The 17,924-nt window shown below is 34.1% G+C and overlaps 2 protein-coding genes and 1 pseudogene across 5 annotated transcripts; 2 read left to right on the forward strand and 1 right to left on the reverse strand.

Annotated features, from left to right (window-relative positions):
• The first annotated feature begins 1,238 nt into the window (after nucleotides 1–1,238).
• Nucleotides 1,239–7,816, forward strand: LOC125188875 (SNF1-related protein kinase catalytic subunit alpha KIN10-like). 3 transcript variants are annotated; one of them, XM_048085945.2, is made up of 11 exons: nucleotides 1,239–1,395; nucleotides 2,228–2,417; nucleotides 4,082–4,266; nucleotides 4,370–4,552; nucleotides 4,656–4,787; nucleotides 5,317–5,502; nucleotides 5,801–5,890; nucleotides 5,959–6,042; nucleotides 6,199–6,333; nucleotides 6,557–6,799; nucleotides 7,216–7,816. In XM_048085945.2, the coding sequence occupies exons 2-11, from the start codon at nucleotides 2,231–2,233 to the stop codon at nucleotides 7,327–7,329; spliced, it is 1,539 nt and encodes a 512-aa protein (XP_047941902.2). In that variant the 5' UTR covers nucleotides 1,239–1,395; nucleotides 2,228–2,230; the 3' UTR covers nucleotides 7,330–7,816. The 3 variants fall into 3 exon arrangements, with proteins under 3 accessions (XP_047941902.2, XP_047941903.2, XP_047941904.2); XM_048085946.2 differs by having other exon boundaries at nucleotides 1,263–1,482; XM_048085947.2 differs by having other exon boundaries at nucleotides 1,263–1,476.
• Nucleotides 7,817–8,814: 998 nt separating this feature from the next.
• Nucleotides 8,815–12,377, forward strand: LOC125186314 (vesicle transport v-SNARE 13-like; annotated as a pseudogene). Its single transcript, XR_016130245.1, has 5 exons — nucleotides 8,815–9,142; nucleotides 10,998–11,056; nucleotides 11,138–11,326; nucleotides 11,625–11,795; nucleotides 12,013–12,377. The product of XR_016130245.1 is annotated as a vesicle transport v-SNARE 13-like (transcript).
• Nucleotides 12,378–13,052: 675 nt separating this feature from the next.
• Nucleotides 13,053–16,026, reverse strand: LOC125190925 (SPX domain-containing protein 4-like). The gene is made up of 3 exons (XM_048088347.2): nucleotides 15,521–16,026; nucleotides 13,825–13,990; nucleotides 13,053–13,713 (listed from the first exon to the last, which is right to left on the reverse strand). Exons 1-3 carry the CDS (start codon nucleotides 15,761–15,763, stop codon nucleotides 13,241–13,243), a joined length of 882 nt encoding a protein of 293 aa, XP_047944304.1. The 5' UTR covers nucleotides 15,764–16,026; the 3' UTR covers nucleotides 13,053–13,240.
• Nucleotides 16,027–17,924: the final 1,898 nt, after the last annotated feature.

The raw sequence follows: 17,924 nt of genomic DNA on the forward strand, positions 1-17,924 counted from the left end.
TACTTTCCTTCTTTCTATCAATATATATACACATTGTTTTGTTGCTATAAATTCAATCCCATTTATGAGTTGTGAATGATTAAAATTTTTTAATTTGTAGTAATGAGGTTAATGTTACAATTTATTCGACTATTAATATTGTTTAAAAAATATTTTTTTAAAACTTATAAAATTTAATATGAAAGTCTATTTATATTAATTTATTTCTTGTGGATGGTGTTTTACTATAAAACTATATCTATGATTAATTATACATTGTTGACGTGTATTTACCGTTTTTATATTAGATTTCAATATTATGAACTACAAATTTTAATAAATATTACTATCTCCGTCCTTAATTATTTTCATTTTGGACCGTCTCTTAAAAACAAAAATTTCTTAAACTTTCTATTTTAGGACATAGACCCTACAATCCACTAACACCACTTCCACTATTTTTTTATCTTCATCTTTTACTTTTTTTTATCAATTTTTCTTTACATATCTTACTTTAATGATTGTGCATTAAAATGCGTGTCAATTTAAAAGTTTATAGTAATTTTTAAGAATGGAGGTAGTGATTTTTATCTTCTATTTTTGGTCCATAATAATTGATCTTAGACTGGAGTACTATATACTCACTTCGATCCAATAAAAATATGAGTATTTGAAATGACACGAGAATTAATGCATAATTGTTAAAATAAAAACAGTGTTAATGAATCGTAGGACTCGTATTATTGTTATACTAATATTTAATGAGGTGTAATGATGGATCATAGTGATATAAGTTTTAAATATATTGATGCATATGTATACATGAGTTGAAGATAACTTTTGATAGATGGAAATGATCATATTTTTTATGGGATGAAAGAAATAAAAGTGCAAAATATTTTTTTGAACGAGAGTACTTTTATAGAAACACAATATATTGTGCCTTGCATACTGCATAGGGTGAGTTGCTAAATAAAATTAAATTACTTATAAAAACACAATATATTGTACCTTGCATACTGCATAGGGTGAGTTGCTAAATAAAATTAAATTACTACTGTTAGAACTTTCTTGTCCGAAGGTAGATTTCATAATTTTATTTATTTATTTATATTTTATCCTATAGTGTAAAAATAAATATTTTTTCTGTTTTTAACGCACAATACTTCTACCCTCGAGAGATTGATATTCTCCACTGTAACAGAATATTCATAATATGAGATTTATACAATTTTAAGGGGTCGAAATACAAATAGATGAAATAAATTGAGAGAAAATGACAGAAAAAAGGTAGCGCAGGGAAACAATCGAGCTTCGCTGCATCGCCTTGTGCTCATCATCTCGTGAAATTCCATTGAAGAGAGGGCGATTCGTCGCCGTTCACGTCACTCACACATAGTCACCCTCTCTCAACTCGTAATTTATCATTTATTTTCTTCTCTTTAAATCTTAACTGCACTACCTCCCAGTTTTTGGCATTCTTCTGCGTGTTTTTGTGTATGTGTAAGTTCACTCTTCTTGAATTTTACCGGGGCTCTGAGCTATAATTATTTGTAGTATTTATTTTTTATTTGATAGTGAACTAAAGACTGGATTTTCAGTCTCCCTCTTTTCTTTCTTTCTTCTTTTGAAAATTTATTATTCAGACGGATTCTCAGATCTGAAGTGGGTTTGTGGAGCTGTGCATTTTTAATTTGGTGAATTGTTTGTTTCATTGCATAAATAGGAGCTTTAGGGTGTTCAGTGAAGTGCTGGCTGGTTTAATTACGAATTTTTTGAAGAATTGCCCCTTTTCTGGTTTCAATTTGGGATTTGATTGCTTGTTTTCAAGTTTAAATGAGCTGTTTGGTGTTTATTATTCCCAGTGCTGCTTTCTGGTGAAGAAAGCATGTGCTTTGATGTGTGAAATAGGAAACCTTATTGTTTACTGAAGAAGATATGAAAAAATGCAATCTTGCCTCAAATATGGTTATTTTATCAAATTGAAAATTGTCCTTTCAAAAAGTTTTGAACTATGTGATGTTTGGTGCTTTTTTGGTATCATAATTGGTTTTCGCACAATATTTCATCTTAATTTTCCTGAATCTTTCCCTTTGTGATAATTGCTTCTAAGGCCGAAATTGGACTGCTCACTGCTTACATACAGCAGTCTTGTTTCTGGGCTGTTATTAGTTCTTTCATCTTTGATGCATCATGCTTGTTTTTTTTTCAGAAATTGGTGCTTTAATTTCATTGTATATGTGTGCAGGAAATGGATGGAACAATCCAAGATGGAAGAACCGTGGATTCATTCTTGCGGAACTACAAGCTTGGAAAGACTCTTGGGATTGGCTCATTTGGTAAAGTTAAAATTGCTGAACACGCATTGACTGGCCACAAAGTTGCTGTCAAGATCCTTAACCGCAAGAAAATTAAGAATATGGACATGGAAGAAAAAGGTGAGTCAGTAAACTAAGCATGTGATGCTTACTTACTATTGTTAATTACTTTGTGATGATCATTGTACTTCGTTCATTTGTTCATTCTTCTGTTTTTGACGCTTTTCAGCACAAGGTAGACCACAACCATTGATAAAAAACCTAAACTAAAAATATGTTACTTACCTTATTAAAGTATTTTGTTGGGTACCATCTGTGTCATTCGATTTGTGTATGTTCAATCATTATCTCGAGCACTAGGTATGTCATGATTCTACATATGTGTTCTTACGTTACATCTACTTGGGTTTCATTGAGATCTGCACAGTTCTTTTGGGGAAACACCTTTGTACCCTTTTCATGGTAGTTTTATTTCAATGCTGCTCCAGATACTAGTATTTTTTGGCCTCATTAATCAATTCTAAATTTTACCTATAGATTATTGCCCGTAAATACAGGAGTTTTTACATCAATTTCTGTTTTTTACGAAAATTCATATTTTTGGCTGAATAATACACAACATTCAGTACATATATATTGACTGACATTAAGATCATGATCACATTAGTTAGCATGTTGTCCAAACAGAACAAAAGCAATTTGAAAGAATGGAAATTCAGTCCCCAAGTTACCATTCATGCAATGTGGTGTCTTCTTTAGCCCAATTTCCACTTAGAGTGCGAGCTGATCGTATACGAAATGCCATGTCACCAAGGTCCAGCATCCATGTAGGATTAATTGCGGATGGAATTTAATTTCAGGTCAAATTCCAAAAATGACAAGTTTGTGTATTTTTGGCCAAAATTTAGTTTCGATTAAAAACTGAAATTGGTGTGAACTTCGTGTATATAAAAGCAATGAAACCCTACTAAAATATTAAAATTAGCTTATAAAAATAATGTGGTGGGGTTGAGGATGGAAACACTAGCCAGAAGATGGAGGATTTTGTAAATCAATGTCTCGAATAGGGAAAATTCCTTTTTGGGGGGATCCAGGGCGCTTCCTCCTACTACACGTAATTACTGTCTCTGACTCTCTGAAACTACTGAGATAGGTGACTTTCTGCGATAGCCCCTCTACCTTGTAGGGAATTAAGAAGAGCTGATAAAATGTGTGGTTGCATCACCAAGTGTCAGCATATCATAATTAGTTTAAGAAAATTGCATGTTTTAGTGGCATAGAATTTAGCCAAACCTCAATGGTTGGGTCTTATTGATCTTTATTATACACTCTTACTCTAATCCACCAGTTTGAGGCAAATGGGTATGGGAATGACGGTTCTGGCGAAGTATGTTAGGGCTTTGTTTCCCTGAGAAGCATGATTGATACCCATTTATTATTTATTAATTTTAGTTCCATTTCCATTCCACGTCCCCAAAGCACCTAATAAAAATTTGATGGCATGTCACCACTTAGCAGCTAGGATTTCATTGCCAATTAGTACTAAATATATATAAAAAGAGTAATTAGAATATTCTTATTCGATTATCTTGGATATTTCAAAACTTTATATGGGCAAAACCTTTAGGGATTAACTGTCCCTACCTTTAATTCAATTGCAACCTAAGTAAATGTAACTTGCTGCCTTGCTGGATCTCTTTTTATTTCCAATGTCGTTAAAGTTAGCCTGGTTTTTTATTTATTTGACCGTGATGAATTGCTAAGAGTGGGTGTTCTTCCTGCAGTTAGACGAGAAATCAAAATTTTGAGATTGTTTATGCATCCGCATATCATTCGCCTGTATGAGGTCGTGGAGACACAATCTGATATTTACGTTGTGATGGAGTATGTTAAATCTGGTGAATTGTTTGATTATATTGTGGAGAAAGGCAGGTTACATGAGGATGAAGCCCGCATCTTCTTTCAGCAGGTTGGTACTTTTCTTGTATAGACTTATAGTGCTGTTTCTAATATCCAAATCAGTTTATAAATTCATTTTTGTAGAGTCTTTGTCATTCTGCTGATAATTTCAGATAATATCGGGAGTGGAATATTGCCATCGGAATATGGTGGTTCACCGGGATCTGAAGCCTGAGAACTTGCTTTTGGATTCTAAATTGAACGTGAAGATTGCTGATTTTGGCTTGAGTAACATCATGCGTGATGGTCATTTCCTGAAGACAAGTTGTGGAAGCCCCAACTATGCTGCTCCAGAGGTGCTTAAAGTTTTACCGGTCAAATGGCAAAAAGATAAGAATAAATATGTAACAGAAAAAAAGTTGAAATATGGAAAGCTCTGATATTTCATTTTTCCCATAGGTTATATCTGGTAAATTATATGCGGGGCCTGAAGTGGACGTCTGGAGCTGTGGTGTTATTCTCTATGCACTTCTTTGCGGCACCCTTCCCTTTGATGATGAGAACATTCCTAATCTTTTCAAGAAAATTAAGGTATGGACTTACTCTTGAGACCCATTACTTTGTCTAATCTGGAGCTCAGCAATAGTAGTGAAAAGTTGGTATCTCTTAATCAATATTCTGTTTTTTGTTGAAACATTTAGCTTACAATTTGAGGATTTGGAAGTGTGAAACAGCTCTTAATTGAACAAATCATGAATTTCTTACTTTGCATGTCAAGACTAATAATGAGTTCGGTCTAAATATGTCTCATTGGCTTATTTTGTTTTCTAATGATTCATTAACCTAATTTAAGCAAGGTACGAACATGCCTAGAGTTGAATCCGTATAACCTAACTAGCTATTCAAGCTTCTTAATCCTATACCACATCCAGTAGTACAAGTATTGCAAGTCTGATGCCCCCAATATCCGACCAAGATGTATTCCAAAGTTCCCCTTTAGTGCATTGTTATGTTCTCCCACCATAATTTTATGGCGTTTACTGCTAATTCGATTGTTAATATTATTTCCAGGTAGCTGGATTTGTATTCATATAATGTATTTTGTTTAATTTGATTGCAGGGTGGAATTTATACCCTCCCCAGCCATTTATCGGTTGGTGCTAGAGATTTGATTCCTAGGATGCTTATTGTTGATCCAACTAAGCGTATCACTATTCCCGAGATTCGTGCTCACCTTTGGTTCCAAGCTCATCTGCCCCGCTACTTAGCTGTTCCGCCGCCAGATACAACACAACAAGCTAAAAAGGTTGATATAGCTCGTAGTGCTCTATTTAGATGTTTATAAAGCATGCATGATGTTTCTTGTACACGTAAGCAAATCTAGGAACACATATACTGTGACTAAATATTTCTAAGTTTCTATTTTACATCTTTTAGTGATTCTACAGGTGTTTGGTCTTTTCATTGATTTCAACTCATATATGTATCCACTATGATGCTTTCTTTCTTATGAATTGGCAGTCTTTTTTTTATCTGATTCTCTTGCATTGTGGCTGTACACTATGGTATCATGACAAAAAATTGATTGTGATGTCTTTGTGCAGATTGACGAAGAGATTCTTCATGAAGTGGTTAATATGGGATTCGACAGGAATGTGCTTCTTGATTCTATTCAAAACCGAGTTCAAAATGAGGTTAGCATATGGCTGTATCTTAGTTATGCTTTATGTTCAAGCTTTCTTATATCTTGAATGTCTTTCAGGGTACTGTTACGTATTATCTGCTGCTAGACAACAGGTTTCGTGTATCTGGTGGCTACCTTGGATCTGAATTTCAAGAAACTGTGGTGCGCTCTCTCTTAAACTTCAGCTTATGTACATATCAAGTTTGCCGTTTTATATGGTTGTAACTTACGTTTTTTCTAATCTCGATTTTCTGATTTTCTAATGTGTGTAATTTCTTGTTTAAATGTTTGTGTTCTGAGTAATCCCTACCTGTGTAGGAACTCGGATATAACACTAATCCAAGTGAGACTGTAGCCTCTCCTGTTGGGCAACGGTCTTCTGGAGCTATCGACTATCAACAATTGGGGGGAAGGCAATTTCCATCCGAGAGGAAATGGGCACTTGGACTCCAGGTTAGTCGGCATGCTTCTCATTGTATCATTTCTTGAATCATCCTTGACAACAGAAATTTTCTGTGAGCTGGTTTGTAATCTTTAAATGGTTTTAGCGATGATTTTGACTATTTAATTTTTTCTTGTTTGGGGATTCGGGCATGGAATGTCAAACTAAATTAGTTTGTTTCTGTTTGATATGATACATCTTTTTTTTTTTTTAATCATATTGACTTATTTGTAGTCTCGAGCCCATCCACGCGAGATAATGGCTGAAGTTCTCAAAGCTCTTCAAGAATTGAATGTTTACTGGAAAAAGATTGGGCAGTACAACATGAAATGCAGATGGGTTCCTGGCGATCCTGGTCATAGTGAAGGAGCAGTTAATAATTCTATGCACGACAACAATTATTTTGAGGATGAATCTTCTATCGTCGAGCATGGTGCCAATATTAAGCCACAGCATGTGGTCAAATTTGAAGTGCAGGTAACATTTTTAATTAATGCCTTTCTTTCTCTGCATTATACGAGTAACTCTATATTTGCACACAACGTTATCAAATAACTAAGATGGTACTAATTATCAAATAACTCTATTTCTCTCGCTAAATTAAGGCGACATAAATCAAACTTTTCACTATGTTTCGATTTTGGAGAGAAAACATAAGTTGAGGACATTTTTCCTGAAAACGCTGAAAGTAAATGGGGATACGTATATGATTAACCCTTAATACTTTGAAGAGATTCTTACTGACATAAGGATATAGATTCTGAAACTTAGGAGTCTTTATTAATGATGGTTGTAAACCTTGTGCCAGAAACTACTAACTCATTCATCGATTAAGGTAAGTGTTAATGTTAGTGTTCGTTTTTTCCATGCTCAAATCGTCTAATTATTTTCAGCTTTACAAGACCCGCGAAGACAAGTATTTGCTCGATCTGCAGAGAGTTCAGGGTCCACAGTTCCTCTTCCTTGATCTATGCGCAGCATTCCTAGCTCAGCTACGCGTGCTCTGAATTTTAGCAGTGAAACATCTTCTCGTCCGGGGTGGAGAAATACAAGGTGATATTTGTGTATATAATTGTTACCAGCTAAGTGCCGAATCTCCTCCTTAGAGATGAACGTCGTGCCAAGCTGATAAATTTTGCTCCAACGCGCCAGGAGTTGGCCTCTGCAACGACATTCCATCTGCTGTAACTTTTGTTGTCCTAATATTATGCAATCCTAAAGAGACCAAAGCCTCTGAAAATATTGTGGTAGTCGACCCAAGTTATGTCAGCTGTAACTTTGCTGATGTAATCATGCAATAGAATTTCAATTAAGCAGGTTGATGTCAACACTTAATTAGCTGTAGAGCTTAGGTTTATTTTCTCATAAGATCCCAGTTTTATTCAATAATGCGGCAAGGTTTTTGTTGTAGTACCATGTTTCATCCTATTTTGAAGGGCCGATTGCTATAAAATATTACTATATAGGTTCATAATAGTTGTTTTATCTTTTTCATTTGTGTTCGTTCATGAAATTTAGTTTTCTTTATATGTTTTGGCAAGTTTATCTCTCTAATGATTTCGGTTTCATTCTTCACTATTACTCTCTACATCTATCAATAATGGTCTAATTTTATCATTTTTGTTTATCCATCCATAATACTCATAGCCTTTTCTTTTTATTTTTCTCATACGTCACTAATTTCATTTTTAAACTTATTACCATCTATTGTCAAGATTATTATTAGTGGATGTAGATTGTGTTTGGATATAGTATTGATTTGAGATCCAAACATTTTTGGGCATAATATAGTCCTAAATCGGGATTTCATATGAGAAGACTGTAAAATGATGATTATTAATCTGGAAAATATAAAGGAGATTGTGTGGGTTGGACGAAGGGTGTTTTAGCAAAAAATTTCTAAAAAGAGTAGTACTCCTTCTGTATCGTTATAGTTGAATCATTCTGTATTGTTATAGTTGATTTTCCATTTTGTGAAGTTTTATCATAGTTGGATCATTTTTATGTATAGTACTCCTTTCGTTCCACTTTAGCAGTCCCCCGATTATGCATTTAGTCTGTTCAACTTTAGAAGTCCTAATTAAAATCTTCCATAAAAAGATAATAGACTGTACATTATACTAACCTCATTCTACTGGTAACATTTTATTACAAAAATATATAAAAATGAGACCACATTCCACTATCTTTTTCATCAACTTTCCTTTAAAGTTTTTAAAACCACATGCGGAACTCAAGACTTCTAAAGTGAGACAGAGGAAGCAATACTTTTTCTCACTCTTATTTTACTCTTTCTTATTTTATTCTATATACTTCATTCACATTCTATTATATTCTCTCTACTTTTTTCACTCTCTTATCTTTTATATATTTCCTACCAGATCCCAGACACTAAATATACTTTCACTAAAATTCATTTTCTCTTATCTTTTATATATTTCCTACCAGATCCCAGACACTAAATATACTTTCACTAAAATTCATTTACGTGCCAAAAAAAAAGGAATTATTATTGTTGGATTAAGTAGTCGGCAAAGAGGAAACCCATTCCGATAGTTTTCTGAATTTAATCAAATTACAAATACTGATTTAACACATCTATCCATCGGCTGTTCTCTGAATTTATTGACAATTGCTTTTGAATCTTTGTTGTGTAGTTTCACAATCAGGAATATCGATTGATCGATCATTGATTTATCATTTTCTGCTTAAAATTAGTTAGGACAATGAGCGCCGTATTCGAAGGTTACGAAAAGCAGTATTGCGAGCTCTCTGCGAATTTGTCCAACAAGTGTGCGTCAACCAACCACCTTGATGGAGGTTAGTTGAAACCCTATTTCAATTTGGGATTCCAAATCAGGTTCTCATGTTATTTCTACTATTGTTTGGTCTTTTTTTCTTCTTTATATCACGCCTCTCTTTGTTGTTAGAGATTGGATTTCGCTTAAAAGTCTAATCTTTTTAGTAGTTTGAATCAATCTCAAAGAAATTTGTTGTTTAAGAACATGTGAACTCACGATTGTGATATGGCTGCCTAAGTTTTTTAGCATATGAATTTAACGGCATAAAATAGGTGATTTTAGACTGCAGTTCTGATTATTAAGGATTTTTTAAACAACTTTCTTTCACCTTTTCCGTTACATAATTGCGATTGGGATTTAATTCTTCATGGTGCTTGTTACTCATGACCTTATTAGCGTATTAAAGTTACATCATGTGCATTTCAAGTGGTGAAGGTTTCTGTCCATACCTAAACGATACGGCCGGATTTTCTTGTTTGCTATTATTTTTTTTTTTGGTTTCGAATCACAGTTCCACACCAAGCAGACTTGAGCATCAAATCAAGTTGTATGAAAAGTTTGACAGCAGTCCAAGTCCAATTATGTATCTGAAACTTAGTTCTGCCTCTTTGTAACACAGCTGCAGCAATGATATACTATGACATGCTTACCTAGATTACATTTTGAAGTGTTATTGATTATTGGTTTGATAGTTACCCCAACTGTCGTGAAGTCATGAATTGATTCTTTCATATGGAGTAAAATTAGAATATTTCTAATTGATTATTGTGATATTGATTTGATTTTTGAGTGATCTCCTCACAATCTTTATCTATCATATGCATTTCACCTGTATAAAGGTGCTAATTGTAATTTCAAATCAACAAAGAACAATACTCCATAAAGGTAGACTCCCTTAGGTAGGTCATACGACTGACTTATATTATATCCTTGTCTTTGTCTTGTTCTTGACTTCCATCATATGCTTAACATGAAATCAAAGCAGAAACTGGTCCTGATGTTCTGTGTACATACGTTCTTCCTGATGATTGGGCGCAATTCTGATTACACTAACGATGTGTTGTTTTCTTGCTTATTTCTTGTGTCATGGATTTTTAACCATAAAACTACTACATATCTGGGAATTTCGTCTATTGGTTTATATGTTGAACATTTCATTAAAGTTATCTGTACTGTACTCAAGGGGACTCATGGGAGTGTTCAGACTTCAGAATTCTGAATTGATTCTTTCATATTAAAAGATTATTATTATTATAAACTCTAATGATTGGTTTTGTCTGGAGTAATTGCTTTCCTCCTATTTCTTATATATAATTTATACTTCACCTGCACAAGATAAATGCTCATTGTAGTTTCAAGTGAAAAACTGAATAGAATAATATAACAACTATTGCCCCTTTACTCAGAAGAGTGATCAAGAACACAAGGATACGGCATAGTTTGGACATGTCACCTACATTACTTAATAGAATGCCCAAAAGGGCTATTTAGTGATAGGACTGGTTTTTTTCTTCATTTTTATAGGCTAACTACGTGTGGAATACAAGGCATCTTACTTATGTTACTCTCTCTGTGAACTCTGGCTAATTACATATTTTGTGTAGTAGGTAGGGGAAAGGCTGGTCTCTCTTATGTTCTTCATTGACAAATGTAATAAGTAGATTGTTTTAGTGCAAATACCCATGGTCTGTGGTTTAGGGTTTAGGGATGAATAATTTGAGATGAATAATTTTTTTTACCTTTTTTGTGCTTAGTCATAATTGTTGGTATTCTGTATTATCTTCCTTTTTTCTTTGAATTTCTTTTGCATAATGTTAATTGTAATTATGACTGAAATTTATGCATGGGAGCATGATCATATCATTTGTTTGCAGAGCAAAAAAAGCAGAAGATTTCCGAAATAAAAGTTGGACTGGATGAGGCAGAAGCATTGGTACAGAATGGTTAAAATTAGATCCATTCCTTTTCTCTCTCTTTAAATTTTTTTAGTTGAAAATGGTTGATTGTCTTTCAGATTAGGAAGATGGATTTGGAGGCTCGTGCCTTGCAGCCAAATATTAAGGCAGTGCTGCTTGCTAAGTTAAGAGAGTATAAGTCTGATCTGAACAATTTGAAAAGTGAAGTTAAACGAATTGTATCGACAAACTTGAACCAAGCCGCCCGGGATGAGCTGCTGGAGGCAGGATTGGCAGATACACTTGCAGTATGTTTCTGCTGCTTTTTGGACTGTATCTGTCTTTTATTCTCTTTCCTAGTCTTCTTTACTTATTTACTCTCTGTTTCTCTTTCGGATGTATGGTGTGGGGATTGGTGGTTCTTTTGGTACAAAATTGTAGAAACCAATCAGCCATAGTTTTTCATACTGTGTAATCAGCATCCACACACACACACACGCACACCTCTATATGCATTTATGTAGCTTAATAAGTTTTGTTTCTAAGTGATTTGCACCTCTTTTCTTAACTGACTGATTTAGTGGCATGTTGCATTGCTTGGTACAGGTGTCTGCAAATCAAAGGGATAGATTACTAGTGACAACTGAACGGCTGGATAATTCGAGTAACAGGATCAAGGATAGTAGGAAGGTCATGCTGGAAACAGAAGAACTTGGCGTTTCACTTCTTCAAGATTTGCATCAGCAGCGACAGTCTCTCTTGCATGCTGATAACACAGTATTTCCTCACTTCAACTACTCCTTTCACGATTGAATTTTAATCTGAAGAAACAGTAGTATGTTTCTATCTATAAATAGAACATGCTATATATTGTCTTTATCCAGCTCCAGATAAGAAGAATGATATCAAAAAATTTTCAACTTTTTGTCTATTCTCTACTTGAAAAAGCATGAAGAGTCAAGTAATCAGCTGAACCGTAGTCTCTGTCTTGCAGTTGAGTGGTGTTGACAATAACGTAGGCAGAAGCAAGAAAATTTTAACCAACATGACGAGAAGGATGAGTCGGGACAAGTGGATGATAGGTGGTATAATCACGGTACTGGTTATCGTGATTGCTCTGATCTTAATACTTTAAATTGGCCAAGTAACCAAGGCTTTTAAAGTGTGTAATTGTGCTTGTTTTTATGCTTCTTGATCCATTGCTCTGAGTGAAACTGCCAACTACCTTTGTTTTTTGTGTAGCTGTAAATTTGAAGTTTCTAGATGTGAAGCACTGCAATGTTTGCGCTTGTTTTGTCTGTGTATTCGCAAAGAATTATATATATATTTATCAACAGTTTTGAATTACATAAAGTTAAATCCCCTCTATTCTTTTATCTAATATTCAATTGCAATATATGGTTTTGATTTTAATTTTTGTAAATTTCTATGTTGCTTTTTATAATTCTGCGCGTTCACATGCAAGGTTTCATTACATCAGTAGTAATAGTAGTAGTATTAAGCAAATAAAGATTCTCATAAGAAGGTGGAATCTTATTTCTGTTTGACTACAAATTCAAAATTTGTCTTGTTAAAAATGCTCGAAAAAGTTTTTTTATCCTACACATTAAGTGAGAGTTTTTGATAAACAATAGTAGTATATGTTTTGTCCATATTTAACTGTTTCGTCCAAAAGTTAACTGTCAACAGCATTTTGACCAAGTTTTTAAGTTAATTGCAGGCCCAACTAATAAAGCTAACTTGCGTACCAAACGCCAAACAAAGGCAAAAAACACTCCCTAAATCCAATATCAATCATCGACGAAAAGTATGAGAGGAAATCTTGTTTCCACAAATCATCCATATTTGAAAATAACTATTTCACGAAACTCAACTCACTTACAACTTACACCATAGAACAAGCATATTATACTTGTTATTTCCATCGATTACAATTCTAGTTTTATCCCCCAATTTTCTATCTCTGACTTTGAAGTTCAATCATCAAAACACTTAAGACAACTTATAAACTTATGAGACATTCCACAATAAGCATAGCCAAACACCTCCTTACATAAAAAATGCAATGCAAATTCTGTCATCAGTTGGCAGCTTATTCAGCAAGTATAAAAGTGCATTGTAATATTCTCAAGAGAAAAGATCACACAGCACACAATCTCTCAAACATCACACTGCAGCACACTCTTGGAAGACAAAAGAACAACAGTGACGTAGAACGGTTTTTACACGGGTGAACAAACATCTTCAGTTGCGTCCTCTTCTTTAGGCAGGGATACAAGAGAATCACGAGGAGAGTTCTCTGCTGTTACTGCACCTGTGACATCGTTATCTTGGTTTCCAAAGATATATGATAGTGACAGAGGATTATAGGTGGAGCTTGCCTTCTTAAGGCATTTTATAGCTTTAATGGCAGCAAGTGTGCTCCTATATATATCTACAGTTTCTTCACCAGGTGCCAATTTTAATCCTGAAGAAGCATTTGGTATATCAGCATTCTGCTTACGTTCAATGGAGGTTGACTCAACAACCTCTGCTTCTTGTGGGAAGAGGAGCTCCAGATTTTCCTCACACTCACGAACTAATCTCGTGACTGGTTCAGTCATAAAGAAAGGCTGGTGGACAGCAAGCTGAGTAAAAGGCAGACTCAACAATTCCCCAGTTCGTTTATCGTATTTCTTCAAAATCTTGATAAGACCTAATTAGGTATGCACAAGATAATTAAGATGAATGAAACAGAAGTAGACAACAGTTGATAGTGAGAAAGATCTTCATAACCACACTAAAGATAATGACTCAGCTACTTAACCTGCAAAGTTAAGAGAGCTGTAGTTTTTTAGAAGGACCATCTCCCCATGGATGGAGACAAAATCCTTCCTTATCTCCATCATCTCTTCACTAAACTCAGTCTCAGATGTAAACACGGAATTTGTACTTCCTCTCGACTTCAATCTTTCTATTCTTTCCTTCAATGCCTGAAGTGACAAATGAAAATGTTCAAGTGCCAGACTGATGTGTGTCACTGGTTATGCTTATTGGTAAACCACTAGCAACACATATGCTATATACCACTTCTTTGTACCCTTCTATCATTTTCATTATAGCTGGACACAAAAGGAACAACGCCCATAAACCCCACCAATCCAAATAACAAGCATGTAAAGTTAACACTCTTTGATTTAATTGTAGAGAACTAGAGATCAGCAGCTGCATTGAAATACCTCAAGTAGAAAATACCGAGTATCGTATCTTCGTTATTATTGAAATTACATAATTTGAATGGGCTTATAAAAGCTCAGCATAATTCTCATGTCAAACTGTATAAGGGCACACTATATCTCAGTGTATAAATCAATAAACTGGAGTATTTCTCTATCTATATAGCTGCTACTTTTGATGAGGCATGAGAGCATTGATGAATAAACTGGAGAATTTCTCTATCTATATAGCTGCTACTTTTGATGAGGCATGAGAGCATTGATGAAGATGAGTCATGCCTTAGCAATACACAGATATGCCAAAACATCCAATGGGTTCAAGATTGGAGCTTAAAAGTAATGATGCAGGTGTGAAGCTTATAAAGTACACCAAATTCGACAGAAATTCATGAAGCTAACTTCATAAGTTCCATCTGTTTTATCTGATTGCAATTTCCTTTTCCCATATTCCGAGTGATCAAGCATTTGGAGAGACAAAATCCATAACTGTTTTCTCAACGCTTCTCCATGTATTTCACATCATGAGTTCAAACTAACTTCAATCACCCAAATTTGACAGCATCTCATTCGCATTAACCATATTCTACCCTTCCCTTTACGCATCGATATTCGCTTTCTAGAAAAGTGTTAAGTATCTATGAATTAACTATGTCGACACAACTGAGGCCAATGTAAAGACATGTGTTCCATTTAGCAAATTCAAGCAAGGTCAAATAAATAAATGACATGAAGAGATGGAATATGCCATGGGAGATTCTTTTGAACCCTCCAACTAACAAACACTGAATTCCACTTTCATAATAGCTTATATAGTCATTTTTTTTCCTCACTACAAGTGTCACTCATACTCATTGAGCTACCTCTATCTCCAAATTGCCTCAATAAGCACCATATCTGTTTAAGTTTCACACCAACAATAGATTACACTTACATTCCTCACCAGGTATCCTAAACAGCCCTGCCTGCATTCAGCACCAATTCATTTTACAGGGCAGCTTCTTGGTTTCGTAAAGTTCGACGGTATCTACGTTGAGAAGGAGGGATTTATGATTCTCATAAGCAGTAAGTTGCTGAACCTTATCATCTCACCAACCCAAAATTCAATTCACACACATAATACTCAACAATGTAACTAAAGTAAATCCATGTTTTTAGTGGATGACGCTAGGAATCCGAACAAGAGAGGCTCAAGTTTCAATAGAATCAATCTAAATCACTACAGTATAAACTATAAAGTATAAACCTCTTGACTAAAATTATGTAACTGGAATTAATCAAGAAAAAAACCTGGAAGCGGATGATGAAGTCTTCCTCCTTATCGACGTAGAAATCGTTGAACTTTTCGAGTTCCTCGTTGAGAATTCCGACGAACCACTCGTGAAGCTCCGGCGAGGGGCCGTCCGGAGGCGGATTATCAGCTGGCGGGATACTCTTGAGAAGCTTCTTCAAGGGCTTGTACTGCAAATACTTGTCCCTCCACTCCGGTAGGGTTTCCTCCAAATGAATCCTGAATTCTTTCCCAAATTTCATAATTAATTCGTCGCAGTTGACCTTTGAAATTCAATTTCCCGATTGATTAGATTGTTCCCGCGGGACAGATACGCCGGCAAATTGTGGAAGAAAAGTTCGTGCGGAGAATCTGCTTTGGAAATTGGAATACTCTATATCAGTAACAGATCATTCATTTCCTATATTTGCAGGCACATTTTTGACACGTATTTTATATATAATCAAAGTGGTTTTCTTGTCGCAAGGTTTCGTCGTTTCTGAGTAATGACGAAGAAACCAACTACTAGATCAAATTAATGGCCAACTTTATCGGATAAAATATTTTTTGGTCTACATTTATATCTTTATTAATTTTGAAATCTAATAAAATTCAATACTATTAAAGAAGATATTGATAAAATATAGTATAATATTCTAAAGGTATGTACTTAAGATTTGAGCGACTTTTCCCTTTGTCGATTCTTTTCCTATATTTCTCTTTTCTCACATCCATGTCTCCTTTCAAGAACACCAATCCACTTCCTTCTGATATATTTTTTTTAATTTCAGAAACTCATCTTCATACTCCACATCGTTCTCGTTCTTTCTCCAAATTGCACAACTTCTCTCAAATATTTTTTCACTAAGTACAACATCACTAACCACCCCTCTAATTTTTCTTCAAGCCAATTCACCCAAAATTTGGAATTCAACGGCGAACACCCAATTTTTTTCTATTCAAATTTCGATTCTACTAGCATTGGGTTTGAATTCGATATCCCAACAATTTCCCTCAATTCATCCTTTTAGCGAATTAGTCAGTAAAAAATCTCAGATTTCATATCTAGTAGATGAATTAATTACAAAGAAATTAATTACTATACTAAAAATTGAGAAGATGCACTTTGGAGAAAGAATGGTGATGTATTGTGAAATTTCACTTCGAACACTAAATGATGGAGAAGAGTTGTGCAGATGGTTTTGGAGCGTGAAAGAATTGGGAAAAAATGAGTAGATAAAAAATTTACATAGGTGAAATATCTAGATAAAGTAAATTGCAATTTCTTGAGTTGCTGTGAAGAATGAGAAATTCAGCTGCTGGAGCATTGAAAATACGAAGTTAAAAATTTTTCCAAGAAGAAATGAGAGAGGCAATTTCTTGAATTGCTGTGAAGAATGAGAAATTCACTGGAATCATTAAATTGGGGCTGCCGAAATTGGGAACGTGTGAAGGATATTTGAAAAGAAATGAAAGGGGAAAAGAAGACGCTCAAGATATGTAGCTTAGCATATCAAATCTCATACTTATATATCAATTCATTTGATGGTTAGACAAATATAGTGTTGATATTTTAATAGTAATATTTAATCAGAGCTAATGAAATCTCGTTACACCAGACTCTAGGCTTAAGTTAAGACCATGCATACAAGGCTTAAAACATAGTCTTTGATCAAGTGGTAGATTCACGAATTTTCGTTTAGCCGATAAATAATTATAGGAAGATTCAAAATCTAACCAATTCCTTTTATTTTTCCAATCAAATTTATGATTTTATTTTTGTTATTAAAAACATCATAGAGATGTGCATTATGACGAAACAATATTGAATTAAAATATTTTAATAAAAAGGCTAAAATGATGAAAATATAATAAATGGTTTAAAAGATTTTAAAAAATAGAAAAAACAAATATGTGTGTGAATTGTGTAGGTTTCAAATGCATTAGAATATTTTTAAAAAGCTAAAATGATGAAAATGTTAAAAAATGCCTTAAAAGATTTGGAAAAACAAAATAAATTAATATTTAATGAAACAGAAAAATAAAGATATGTGCATTAAATGGGTTTCTATTTTAGAATCCATATTAGAATATATAGAATAGATGAAAAGATTTTAATAGATAAAAGAGAAACAGAAAATTAAAGACTGTGCATTAAATAGGTTTCTATTTTGGAATCCATATTCGAATATCTAGAAAAGATAAAAAGATTTGAATGAATAAAAGAATAAAACACAAGAAAAAAAAACATTATGTGCCCCGTTGATGGGTCTCAAACTCCGGCCTTTTGCCGCGAAGGAAGACAATCATACCACTAGACCAAGTACGATAATTATTAACGGTGTATCTAAATACAATATGATGATAAGTTTTGGAGTACAATGATACATTAAATTTTGATGATGACAATGACAATCATACTTC

This window comes from Salvia hispanica, chromosome 5, assembly GCF_029641045.1.
Source record: "Salvia hispanica isolate PSC_SH4W2 chromosome 5, Shi_PSC_v1, whole genome shotgun sequence".
Lineage (NCBI taxonomy): Eukaryota > Viridiplantae > Streptophyta > Magnoliopsida > Lamiales > Lamiaceae > Salvia > Salvia hispanica.

Bases quoted from the DNA above. Each gene is read 5' to 3' on its own strand.
- LOC125188875 (XM_048085945.2), top strand. From the start codon at position 2,231: ATGGATGGAACAATCCAAGATGGAAGAACCGTGGATTCATTCTTGCGG. The intron at 2,418-4,081 runs GTGAGTCAGTAA...TTCTTCCTGCAG, and splicing joins TATGGACATGGAAGAAAAAG to TTAGACGAGAAATCAAAATT. The intron at 6,334-6,556 runs GTTAGTCGGCAT...ACTTATTTGTAG, and splicing joins AATGGGCACTTGGACTCCAG to TCTCGAGCCCATCCACGCGA.
- LOC125190925 (XM_048088347.2), bottom strand. From the start codon at position 15,763: ATGAAATTTGGGAAAGAATTCAGGATTCATTTGGAGGAAACCCTACCG. The intron at 13,991-15,520 runs GTTTTTTTCTTG...TTGTCACTTCAG, and splicing joins ACTTCATCATCCGCTTCCAG to GCATTGAAGGAAAGAATAGA. The intron at 13,714-13,824 runs GTTAAGTAGCTG...ATACCTAATTAG, and splicing joins CAGCTCTCTTAACTTTGCAG to GTCTTATCAAGATTTTGAAG.